Below are 13,077 nucleotides of genomic sequence, written 5' to 3'. Positions count from 1 at the left end.
GTAGAGTCATCCCTTGTATCCCTTTTCCCTCGTTCAATTAGAAAAGGGGTAGAGTCAAATTAAATTTGAGAGCATCTAAGACCAAGGAATTGTGTAATTCAAACTAGTTGCGGAGAATACATAGTTTGTAATTGGGATTAAATACATTTACGGAATATATATATAAACCTTGGACGGACGTGTGCTCGAGCGCATTCGGGAGCAACACCCGTCCGGACAGGCATTTTAGCCGTTCGGACGGAGTCACGGATGCGTTAGATACAATTTTCTGCCCAGCGCTATTTTGAGAAAAAAACCTAAAGAGCTATATATATATATATATATATATATATATATATATAATAATAATAATAATAAAACAGAAAAAAGGGGGGGCTATAGAGGAAGAAAATTTAGAGAAGATGGAAGAAAATTGTAGGGTTTTCCTTGTTTTAAGGGCTCTCAATTTTGGTGTTTAATTTTGTAAGCTTCTCAATACTTCATGGATTCAATTATGTCGTATTTTCTTTTAATACCATGAAAGGCTAAACTCCCAACTAAGGTTGAGGATAAAGCCTCACAGATAAATAGGATCAAATAATTTTCATGTAAATTGATATTCTTCCGATTATATGCATTGTATTTCTGATTGTTCTATTCATATTCAATTAATTGTTGATCACTTTTAATTGATTGCTTAGTTCATTTGTTTAAGTATTGAATATCCATGGTGATTTGTTCAACGGATACATTGGATTATTTAGTTTGAGTTGAATATCCCTTGTGATTTATGCAAAGCATGGATACATTAGATGATTTAATTTAAATCGGGTATCCTTTGTGATTTGTGCAAAGAACGGATACTTTTGATGATTTAATTAATCCTTTAAGCAAAAATAGAACATACATAAAATGTGTCGTTGAAAACTTTGGAAAATATTAATGAACCTGAAATTTGTTGGTATGAGTTTGTAAGGGGCGATTCCAAAACCTTAGTATTCATCCATTGATTAATTTCAACTTGTTTCACTTTATGTTTGTTTATTTTTAATTCAAAAATTACTCAATTTTTGTGACTAGGTTAAGAATTTAATTAGTTTAAATAAAAATTGTTTTCTAAAACACAATACCATGTGGGATCGTCCTCGTACTTGCAATCATTAAAATTTCACAATAAGTTTTTGGTGTCGTTGCCGATGAATGGATTGGTTTTTGAAAACAATTTATGTCTAGATTGATTTTATCTTTCTACTAGTTATAGCTATGAATTTTTTTAATTTTGCAATTTGGTTTTATTTTGTTTTTGTGTTCTAACCAAAAAAAAAGGAGAAAAGATTTTTTGGTTACTGTTTTGTAGCCTCTGCCGCATCTTCTCCCGCACACTAACGCAAGTGCAATCGAGTGCAATTGCAGCACGCTCGAGCGCACTCGCACACAAAGCAACACCTGGTTTCTTTGCGCTCACCTACGCACGACCAGCTCCCACGGCAACTCGAGCGCACCAGCGTTGCAGGCAACATCACTAAAGGATCAGTGCACCTGCGCTCGATCCCTCCCATCCTGCGCTCGAGCGCACCTTCGCAGATTGCACCAAGACAGATCAGTAGCTGAATTTTTGCCAAAAAATTAATTTTGGTCCGTTTTGTAAGTTTTTAAATTTTAGAAGAATAGTTAATTTTTCATGTGGAAATGTGTTTTTGTTTTAAAGAGTGAGAGTGAGCATGTATTCCTTAGATGATTTTAACAAAAATTGGTTGCAACATGTTTCAACTAGTTGTAGGACACCCACTCCTACCAACTCATCTCACATTTTTAACCCACATGAATCATGTTCATACTACTTCAATCCTCATCATTAGGTTGGAAATTGTCTATTATTTGGGCAATTTTCTAATTTTTCTTATGAGCAAATGAACACTTCTTTCGACAGCTCAGGGTTTGAATCAAATTTCAATTTTTATAACCCGGACTTGAGCAACTATTATGATGTCTCGTAGCAAGCTTAGGCCACAGGAAATTATGCTCCTCAATTTGATGAATTGCAGCATCTTGAATATCTGTAGTTCAATAACCAATCTTCTATTATTTCATCCTGCAATTATCCTCCACAAGAATTATCATTGGAAGACAGTTTCAAAGCATTCATGCAAACAGTTAACCAGGTCATGCAACCAACCGACAAAGCCATGCAAGAGATCAAAGATGCTGCTATGGCCAACACTCAAGCAATTGCAAAGTTGGAATGACAGATCGGTCATCTAGTTGCTGAATTCAATAGAATAGAGGAAGAACAGCTTGAAAGTCAGCTGATGGCTAGAGGGCACTACATAATTGATAATGATGATGTAAGAAATTCTAATCATAAGCATGTCCAAACCACCACCACAATTAAGAGTGAGAAAATTTTGGATAACAACAAGGTGAAAGAAAAAAAGGAGCAAATTGTGCTTCCGCCAACTCCAAATTTGTCTAATGACAATGAAGTGGGTACTGAAACTCCTTCATTCAATACCATCTTTCTTGAGACACATCATAAACCCCAAGTTTCATTTTCTCAATGTTTCAAAGAGCTATCTTATGCTAAACTTGTCAAAGATTAAAGTTTAAAAAAGAAAGGTAGGTAACTAAAGAATGAATAGTGCCTCAAAATGCTCTAAAGCAAACAAAATGTTGCTTTAGTGCCCATTTTGGAGGGAAACCTCAAAATTTCGAACAGAAACAATCATCTTTTCAAGGCAAAACATAAAAGAATTAAAAAAACAAATTCGTCGTATCCAAAGTCAGAAAGGCGATAGCACCTGGCTGTTATATCCTCTGCAACCACACCAACCACCACCTCCATACCCACGCACGAGGCTATCAAACCCTAAATCTCTCACGATAACACACCAGGGAGCGGTGATCAGGTATGTCGCACAGCAGTGTCGAGCCGGATTTCAACATAGGGGACGACATCCTGGCCGTGATACCGACGGATCCGTACGACCAGCTGGATCTCGCGCGGAAGATCACCTCCATGGCCATAGCCTCGCGCGTCTCGAAGCTGGAGTCGGAGGTCACCCACATGCGCCACAAGCTCTATGAGAAGGACCTCCTCGTCGTTGAGCTCGAGGAGAGGGTCTCCAGCCTCGACCACGCTTACCAGGAGGCCCATTCCAGACTGAAAAACGCAGTAGATGAGAATGTATCTCCTTCTTCTTTTTCGTGTTTTTTTTTTTGGTTAATTACTTTCATCTTTTTAAATAGTGATTTGCTGCTGGGTTTTTTTTTTTTTTTTTTTTAAATTTTTTTTCTTTCCTGCTATTTGGATGCGGAGAAAATTGGAAGAAAAAACGAAAAGGAAGTTTTTGAGTTTTGAGCATTTTGGCTTTATGTTTTGCTCGGAACAATAAATCGATTCATTGTGCCAGGGTGCTGAATTTTGGTTAAAGATCACTATTTTGGTGCAAACGTCTTTGCTCTCGGCGGTTTTGTTCGCGTGTTGCCGAACTTTTGTCGTTTTTTCTAGTTTTGGGATTTGGGAAAAAGGGGTGGATTTCTCTTTTGCTCTGTTGGAGCTCAATCGAGTGAAATTCGCTCCAAGAAATTAATATTAGGATGGGTTGCACTCAGGTTTTATAGCGCCAATATAGAGAAGAAGCAAAGAGATCAGTTTTGGCCTTTATATTATATCATTTTCATAATTAAAGGATAAAGAGGTATAAGATAATATAAAATTCAAAAATCACCATTTTTTCCCTTTACATTCTCAGCAAAATAATGGAGAATCTGAATTTCTGGTTGAAGCAATTTAAACTGATGTTTGCTGCTTCTTTATTTATTTTTTTAAAATCTCTTTATTTGATTGAAGATGAAACTTTCGAGGGAACGGGATTCTTTGGCAATGACTGCAAAGAAACTTGGCCGTGATTTGGCAAAGGTGAGGTGCCAATATTTGTGTGTGGTTTAATTTTAGTCATCTTGGTGTTCATTTAATGGGGTTATTTTAATTTGTGTTCCATATATTGTGCAACTCATCTTTTTTGATTGAAAAACAAAACAATTACTCTTGAAAGAGCGGACACATGTAGTTTTTGCTGCCTTTTTTTTTTTTTTTTTTTTTCCATGATTGATTAAAAAAACTAGTAGATGGATTTTGTTGGGAAAGAAAGTCGTCAGAATAGAATGGTAACTTTGGCTCAATTGATGCAAAAGTAGCAATATTTCTAATTTGTCTGGTCATAGTCAACATAAAAAATTATACAAATGGTTAGGATCTGCTACATGTTGTAAATCGTTTCTTTTGCAAAATTGTAAAGTTAATAGTTCCTTGACAAAAGGAAAAAAAAAAAAAAAAGGCATTAAGTCATAAACCTTATTGACGAAGTCTGCAGCTCTAAAATATCTTTCTGGTTGTGTTGGGTAACCCAAGATGAGTTAAAATCAGTATATGTTGGCTCATCATGACTTGCTTAAACTGTATCTTCAGTGAAGAGGGTGAAGTAGCTCTTGATTGAATATCCTTTTTGTTATTAGTCATTCTGGACTGATATTGCGCAGAAAATTTGGATTGTAAGGGTGGATGATTCCATATTTTTGGGTCATGTTGTATTTGGAGTTGAATTGTAAGCCTTAAATGTATGTATGCTATTAGGAAATAAACCATGGCTGTTCATTTCCTCTCAGCCCACTATTTTTTTTTTTTTTTTTTGTCTGGAGGGTGTGTAGAAAGGAGAGTTAAAATTTGGCTGCACCTAGTGAAAGAGCGGTGATTTCTTTTTTCTCCCAACCTAAGCTCACCATTTGGTTTTCTTTCTCTCCTTTCTCCTTATGCAGTTGATCACATGGAGGGAAAGTAGGTTCTCTTTCCTTCCAATGTACCTTCCCACCAAATGGTGAACAAATTATTTGACACCTAACATTCACTTAATTAACTAAAACAACAGTCATTACTCATTAATGCTAATCAGATCCTAGGTTTTAGTCCAAGGTTTAGTACTGAAACTACCACAAAATTGCTTTCTAGGAAATAAGCTTCATGACCACATTGTAATGACAAACGTCATAGATGTAAAACAGATAGAAATGTCACTTCCTTTGAAATATCCAGCAAATGTGAGATATCAGAAGTACTTTGAATATAGACTAATCTATTTGTCATGATCTTGTTTTGAGCTGGTTACCTTGAATAATCTCATAAAAATAATTGTCACAAAGAACTGTTTGTATGATGGTAAGTTTGGCATCTGTATAGTTGGCCTCTCCTATATTTTAGATTGTCTTCATTTAGTTCAAGAAGTTGAACTTAATTTATTGTCTGTGATGTTAATAGCATCTTGGTGTGAATAACATGTATAGAATTTTCACGTTTTCATTAATTTTTCTATTTATATCCATATGTTTATTTAATCCCATCTGATCTTATCATGCTTCTATCTGTACTGATGGAACTCTTTGCTAGACTACTGCATGAGAGATAAACTTACTGACCTATTTTCAGCTTAGGGGTTCAGCTGTTTTAGGTCTACCTATCTGCCTTCTTGTTCCTTGTTCTCCTGTTCAGAGTTTATTTCTTTTGTTACTGTCTATTTGGTTTATTTGATTTGTCTACCGCTATCAAATTGTGGATGCTGCAAGCTCATGTGATACAAGTGCTGCCATATTTTTTTGAATTGACAGTTGGAACAATTTAAGAGACAACTGATGCTATCCCTGAATGATGATAATTCATCAGTAAGATTTCCTAACTTATCAATCTGGGTTATTCATACTTTCCATGATTTAAGTTTCTGTTCCTTCTCAACATGGACATTTTGTGTGATTTATATGGATATATGCATTGATCATTGAGCGTTTTTTCTTGGGACGCTAATTAGCTAGTGTTTTGATTTAACAGCTAGCTGAAGCTGTTGATATTGGAACCTGTGACCAATCAGTTCCCAAGGCATATCCTGATAAGGGTACTATTTACCTGAATTCATGAGCCATTTGATAAATGTTACTGTTATGGACTGATATTGCTTAGAAAATGTTTTGCTCTTCATCAAAGGTCTCACATTTGTTTCTTTTATGTTGCCTGCCACCTGTGGGCATTGTGTGTTTTGCTAATGCTTACAGATGAGGGTGCAAACGGCTACATGGCACATCAATCTTTCAGTGGCTCAACAAATATTGTAAATGTAACTGATGAAGGTATTTGTACTTGCCTTTTCTATTTTATGAGTCCCCTTTCAATGGCTTAGAATTTTGTTCTGATTATATTCTGAGACACAAAATAAACATAATTCATAAGAAAAAAAATCAGTTTTGTTTGTGAGCAATATTGTTATGTTTCCCTTCATGCATATCTGCTTTACAATGATGATGATAATTTTCTTAATCCTAGTGGCATGTGTAGTACCTCAGATTATTATCACTAAATAAAGAATTTGCTTAAAATCTCAGAATCTAGAAATTAAAGCCTTAAGCAATAATTAATAGGAAATCGTAGGAACATAATGAAATGAATGATGAATATAATTTTTAGTTGCTTTCCCAAATCAGCAGGATGGGGGATGAGCTTATGGGTTCAAAACCCACTTGGTGCATTTCTAACTTACCAATTAAAAAGACAATTATTTTAAGTATTGATATTTGGTAATATGAAAACTCTTAATTCCATGATGAAGGAATTGTGCAGTCTGCTATGCCTTCATTATTCTCTGCATAGGCATACACTTTTGTATTGTTTTATTTTGATAAGTAATAATATTATTTTTTAAAAAGAAGAGCCTCAAGTACGCGGGAGATGTGCAACATATTTATATATAAGCATATACATTTTGGGGCAGCTTAGTTTCTTATATATAATTAAGTATTGAGTCATGAAACCAAGTAGGGGCGTTGAAATTATACTAGTGACTAGAGGTTATAAGTTTTTGCATTCAAGCTACTTTTTGTCTGCAGTATCAAGGCATGCTGCGCAAAGATTTTCTATGACTCCATATATCACACCACGGCTTACACCAACTGGAACTCCAAAAATTATTTCCACAAGTGGGTCCCCTCGAGGTTATTCTGCTGTTGGATCTCCCCAGAAAACTTCTGGTACAACATCTCCTGCAAAACCGCCATATGACGGACGGACTATGTTGTCTTCATGGTACCCATCAAGCCAGCAGTCATCAGCAGCAAACTCACCTCCTCGTGGACGTCCACAGCCAGGTTTTTAAGAGTTATTGCTATTTGAGTACAATTCTTTTTGAGGGATTTTTTCTGTTTCCCATAAGCACATAAGTTTATTTTGCAACTTATTTGGGCTTTGATGCAATTTTCAATCAGCCTACCATCTCCTTACAGCTAGCTTAAACATTCAGTGTATGTTCTATAGTATAGACTGTAATAGAAGATGACAGCTTGCAGAGCAGTTCTTGCCTGTCACATTTACAGATTGTTTCATTCTGCTTCTCATTAATCTTTCATTAAGTTGTGGTAAAAAAATGTGTAGGGCGCACTCCTCGAATCGACGGAAAGGAGTTCTTTCGTCAAGCCAGGCAAGTTCCATAATTTCTATTGTAATATATAATGAGTAACTTATTACAATTGTAATGGGGCTCTTTGCCATTGATTTCCTTAATCTTTTTTCTCCTTCTAACTAGGTGTTTTCTCATGTATATTTTTTGTGTACTTGGGAGAGCCTTATACTTATAATGATATCTCGATTACTTATAATTTTTTTTTTTATATAATCCAGAAGTCGGCTATCATACGAACAGTTCAGTGCATTTCTGGCTAATATTAAGGAATTAAATGCTCAAAAGCAAAATCGAGAGGTAATGAGTTGTTGAATGCTTAGTAATTGCTAGTTATATGCTCTTAAATTGCTTGCACTTATACTGTTTACCAAACTACTAAATGGTTCGAAATCATTTCCTTTCAGGAAACTCTAAGGAAAGCAGAACAGATATTTGGGACAGATAACAAAGACCTTTACCTGTCATTTCAAGGATTGCTAAACCGTAACATACAGTAGAATTCAAAAGTACATTGCTTGTGATGGTTTTGAATAAGTGGTATGTCTATCTTCTCACACCTTTCCATTACAAGGCTTCACGAGTGTGTGTCAGATGTTCCTCTTTGAGGCTCCACACATTAGTACCATTGTGATTTGCACCTTTTGGTAGACCTTAAGTAAATGTTATTCTTCATACCCATTTATCACTCATGTTGGCCATTAAAAAACAGGGGGAAATTTCACTTTACACCCCTAAACTACCACGCGATTTGACATACCCCCCGAACTTTGAAGCTTCTCAATTTGGACTATTGAACTTTCAATTACAATCAATTTGAACCATTGCGTCAATTTTTGCCGTTAAAACCCTAAAAAGACAAGATTACCCTTCAATTTCCTTTTTATTTAAAAAAAAAATGGAATTTTTTTTTTTTGAAAAAAAGGGGTTACCAAGTGGCCCAACTGTGGGTCTCCTTGTGATTTTCTTTTTTATAATATATATTTTTAATTTTTAATTTGAAATTAAGGGTAATAAAAAAGTCAGGAGTATAAACGTCATTGTATTACTTTTAACATTTTAAATTTGATGGAGTGGTTCAAATTGATTGCAATTGAAAATTCAGGGGTCCAAATTGAGAGGTTTCAAAGTCTGGAGGGAATGTCAAATCGCGTGATAGTTTAGGGGTCTGAAGTGAAGTTTTCCAAAAGAAAAGAAAAGAAAAGAAAAGCCACTTAAAACATGCCACATCAGCTGTTATCACATAGGTGTGACAAATGGGCCTGAAGAGTAATAACATTACTCTAGTTTATATGACATCTATCTAATTCACTAAGATTCAAATTATTTAATTTTTTACATTATTTTATGTTCAATATTTATAGAAGTATCTCCAATTGTCTTGAAGTTGTAAAAAATATGATTTTTTTTCTTCAACTAATTGTCTACTTACATTTTTCTGTAGTTGATTATGAATCAACTTGAAGCCAATAAAGGCTGCTTAACTTAAGTGACCGAGCTTGAGCTTCACAAAATTATATTGAGCCGAGCTCAAGCTAACATACTGAACCTTGAGCTGTGTATTTTCTGGTTGATCAAGCTCAAACAGCTGAAGATTGATATTGGCTTGGCTCATTGGGAGCCATAGCTATAATTGCTGTATTTTTGCTTTATTTACTGCTTGTTATAGTGTATGGAGCTCTATGTTTTGATGTACTTGTGATATTGATCGATGCTTTTCAACTATTGCTCATAGGGACAAAAATTTCAATGTATATTGATTCTTTTTGTTTCCTTGGAGAGAATGATTAAGACAGGCAGGACCTCAGAATAAAATATGCTAATTTTGAACTTGGTTGTGTTATATTATTCCTCCATCTAGGGTTTATAACATAGCTATTTTTAGATTAAATATGAAGACGCGCAAGGGTAAGGGGATTTGATTCGAGCTGAAGGAGTTAAAGGAGTAGAGGGATGCTTAAAATAGCATGGGGAGAAGTAGAGAAGAAGGGTGTGATAAACAGGGAAATGAGGAGAGCTCGGATTTGTTAGAATGGTGGAAAAAGTTCAATGTGGCTGACCTCAATTAGCTGAGAAAGGATCCATGGATCTAATTTCACTATAGTTTAGCTGAGTTAATTTTATGTCTTGATGAGATGTTTGTATGATAAATAAATAGCAACAATATGTATCAGCAATATCTTGCAAAGTGACAATAAAATGGCTGCCATGATATGTTTACCAGCAATCTCAACAAGACCCATTTTGAAATTATGTCTTGTGTTATTCTCATCTGATACTGAGATGTATCATTCAGTACATTTTGGTATGGCCTGAGAGTTGGTGCCATGGTGAACAGACAGCCTCAAGTTACTGCAACTTAAAGCATTTCAGACCTAGATATTCCATGATCTTGGACAATAACAAAGACTTGTTTATTGATACTTTGAGTGAATCCACATGCTGGACCCGTTTCCCCACTCTTATGTAATTTGTATTTGTCTTTTTATTTTTTATTTTTTATAACTAATTCAATTTCATTAATAGCGCAAAGGGCGGTTTATATGGGCAGTGTTTTCTTCCAAATTGAATTGGAGGAAATTCCTTCATCCTATTCTATAAAAATAACATGTGTCCTCTACATGTGAGAAGCACATACTTTTTTTTAATTACAAAGACAAAGTTGGATTAAATTTTATTCAAAAAGCATGTACTTCTTACATGCTATTTAAAAAACATGTACTTCTCACATGAAAGTGACGTATGTCATTTTTATATAATAGGTTGGAGGAAATTCCTCTAACCCAGTTTGAAAGAAAACTCTATGTTGTTTGAAAATAAATTACATAGTTTAGAATTTTGATTAAGGACCTTGAAACATTGAATTTATGTGTTGGGATTTTGGATGACTATTATTAATTGCTGGTCAATGCCGATTACTGTTTGGCAGGTTGTGGACCAAGCTTGTTCCCAGCTGCTTTGAGTGTGCCATCCAATTTCTAGACGTGTGATCAGCATCCATTTTAGCAGCTATAGTTGAGTGAGCAAGAGTACGGTTTTATAGGCTTTGATATTTTTCCCATTTAATGCAGGTATGCTATATGTAAATAAGTGCTTTCGGTTTTGCATTACCTGCTCAGTTATCTAAGAGTACTTATTGACGCTCCCTTAAAAAGATTTTCATTTATCAAAATTTCTTGTAGAGAGGAATTCTCTTCAATGCATCTTATATTATTTATGTTCTCTCTCTCATCAATTCATCCATGTTTAGCTGTTAGAGATTGCTCTAACGTGCATCTCAAATTGCTTTGGTTTCATCATCACCTATCAACATGGAATGCTGTTCACTTTTAGTTTACTCAACTTTGTATTCATATTGCTATGACCAAATAATAATAATAGACATCTGCTTACATTACCCTACTTGTTGAATGCCGAGTGTTATTCCAGACAATGTTGTGACAGAAATGTCCTAGATCTTGTGATAGTCTTTGTTGTTGTCTTCCTTTTTTGGTCATTTCGTACACGTGCACAAGTGTGAGGGCAATGGATGATTGTTTCATTTTGTACCAATAATGCAAATGCATACATTATTAGGCTTTTTTTTGTTTTTTTTTTTCAATTTTTTTAATGATAAGAAACTTCTCTAATTCAGTGTTACTTCGTGTACCCATTCAAAGAGCCTTTGAATTGTGCTAAGACATGAAAACTTGGAATTGATATGTTAGCCTCCATCCTTCGTGTCTTTCTGCCATTAGGTTTGCAGATTGATTTGCTAGTACATCGTCACATATCTGGGGATGTCAACGATTGTCTCATATTTTGTACAAATGCTGCATATATGCATACAAAGGCTTATGCCTTGGAAGAGACTTTAGGCAGCGTGTCAAGAGTCGTGAATCGTGATGCTTCTATGATCTAAAAACTTGTGATTTATGTCAACCGTCCACGCTTTACATCCTGCCTTTAGATTTAAGCATGTAATCTTTCAATATTTTCCCTTGAGATGGTGGGTGGTACGCATTGTTGCATTTATATGTAGTTCCTTTGGTCAGGCTTGTTAGAGCATGTTTGCGTTTGGAAATAGAGTTTTTAAAGTTAAAAAGAGTCTTTATTTATTTATTTATTTTAATTTTAAAAAACTTCATTTCAAAAGTATATTTTAGTCGCTTGAGCTATAATTCATTTTGCACTTACACCTTCAAACTTTCAATTGTCCTAAAAAATATCGCGTTGCCAAATTAGACACTTGCATTTTTTTTCTCTTCAAAATGCTCTTCAAGTTATTCAAAAATATCTATTTAAAAAAATTAAAATTATTAAAAAGTTAAACATAAAAAATTGAAAATTCTAAAAAGTGGTGGCCCTTTTCATATTAGTCTCAATTTTTTTTTTTTTTTTTTTTTTTTTTTCAAATAGTTATAATTATATATTTTTAATTTTGTTTTTTTAGTACTTCAAGGGTATTTTGAGAATATTTTGACACATGATGGTAGTGTGTGGGGCTTTGATATCATTTTTAAAGTTTGAAAGTGTAATTGCAGAATGAGTTATAGTTTAAGAGGTTAAAAGTATATTTTTTAAACAATTCTGAATAGGTTTTTTAGACCCTTGATGGTCTTGTATAACCAGATTGAAGGGTCAGCCAATCAGAATTTTTCTCACGTCTTTTATGAGCAACAGTCTTGTGAAAAAGGGAAAAAAGATTAGGGGAATAAAGTGTTTATGGCCTACAAAATTTTTATCATGTGGTATGCATGATGGGCAACACTCCAGTTTAATTCCTTGGATTAAGATTTAAGAAAACGGTATGGATTCCGAAATAATTGAAAGTTGAGTAAAGGCATTGATTGATATATATATATATATATATCAATTATTTCAGAATCCATAGCGTTTTCTTAAATCTTCAGATCCAAGGAATTAAAAGTGCAGACAAATCGCTATGGATTCTGAAATAATTGATATATATATATATATATAATGATTTTTAGGGGGGGAGGGGAGACTGAAGACGCCTTGTGATTCTCGTACATATGAGTTACTTATCCATATCACTCAAAAAGATTGCGAACAAGATCAAAAGCAGTCTGATTGCGTTTGGACTGGGAGGGAATACGAAGCAGAGATGCAACAGAGAAAATGTATATGTAGCTAAAAGTGCAGACAAATCTTTGAAGGAGAATCAAAGCTTGCTGAGAAAAACAAAAGTAAGTGTACCAGGGAGTAGGAGGGAATATTGCAAATGATAGAATACATGAAAAATTGTGGGTGCTGCAGTGATCTTATGCCCCAAAATCAGGCTAGGGTCACTTCTAAGCAACGTGCACCACTGCACCAATAACATGACCATGTTGGGCCTTTGAGACCTCAACCCCTCCTAAGGGCTTGTTTGGTTCTTCCCCCAATAAACCAACTCCAAAGCTGTTTCTTTACCCGAGCAAAAATGACATCGAATCATAAGTCTAATTGATACAACACAAGGTTGACAGTATACCTTTAAAGGTTCTTGAACAAGTGGATTTTAAAACTGGTATAGATGCATAAAACGCAAAGAATGGTGGCTTGTTTGTCTTGTTAGGATGAAATTTAGTAAGATGCACAAACATGCGCCAGACAGCTAGAAGCT

At 34.8% G+C, this 13,077-nt stretch overlaps 1 protein-coding gene across 6 annotated transcripts; it reads left to right on the top strand.

The window, feature by feature from the left end:
- Positions 1 to 2,719: 2,719 nt before the first annotated feature.
- Positions 2,720 to 11,489, top strand: LOC132176180 (uncharacterized protein At4g15545). 6 transcript variants are annotated; one of them, XR_015911798.1, is made up of 11 exons: positions 2,721 to 3,163; positions 3,830 to 3,898; positions 5,638 to 5,691; positions 5,855 to 5,918; positions 6,076 to 6,150; positions 6,904 to 7,161; positions 7,445 to 7,490; positions 7,691 to 7,769; positions 7,877 to 8,009; positions 10,399 to 10,540; positions 11,207 to 11,489. XR_015911798.1 is itself a non-coding variant. In XM_059588316.2 (10 exons), exons 1-9 carry the CDS (start codon positions 2,888 to 2,890, stop codon positions 7,967 to 7,969), a joined length of 1,014 nt encoding a protein of 337 aa, XP_059444299.2. In that variant the 5' UTR covers positions 2,720 to 2,887; the 3' UTR covers positions 7,970 to 8,009; positions 9,355 to 10,030. The 6 variants fall into 6 exon arrangements, 4 of the variants coding, with proteins under 4 accessions (XP_059444299.2, XP_059444298.2, XP_059444300.2 ...); XR_009439498.2 differs by lacking the exon at positions 11,207 to 11,489 and adding an exon at positions 11,104 to 11,191; XM_059588316.2 differs by lacking the exons at positions 10,399 to 10,540; positions 11,207 to 11,489 and adding an exon at positions 9,355 to 10,030 and having other exon boundaries at positions 2,720 to 3,163.
- Positions 11,490 to 13,077: the final 1,588 nt, after the last annotated feature.

The sequence above is a fragment of the Corylus avellana genome, chromosome 3 (genome assembly GCF_965113065.1).
Source record: "Corylus avellana chromosome 3, dhCorAvel1.hap1.2, whole genome shotgun sequence".
NCBI lineage: Eukaryota > Viridiplantae > Streptophyta > Magnoliopsida > Fagales > Betulaceae > Corylus > Corylus avellana.
The sequence above is the reverse complement of the archived record's forward strand: the minus strand, read 5'-3'. Positions and strand labels throughout refer to the sequence as shown.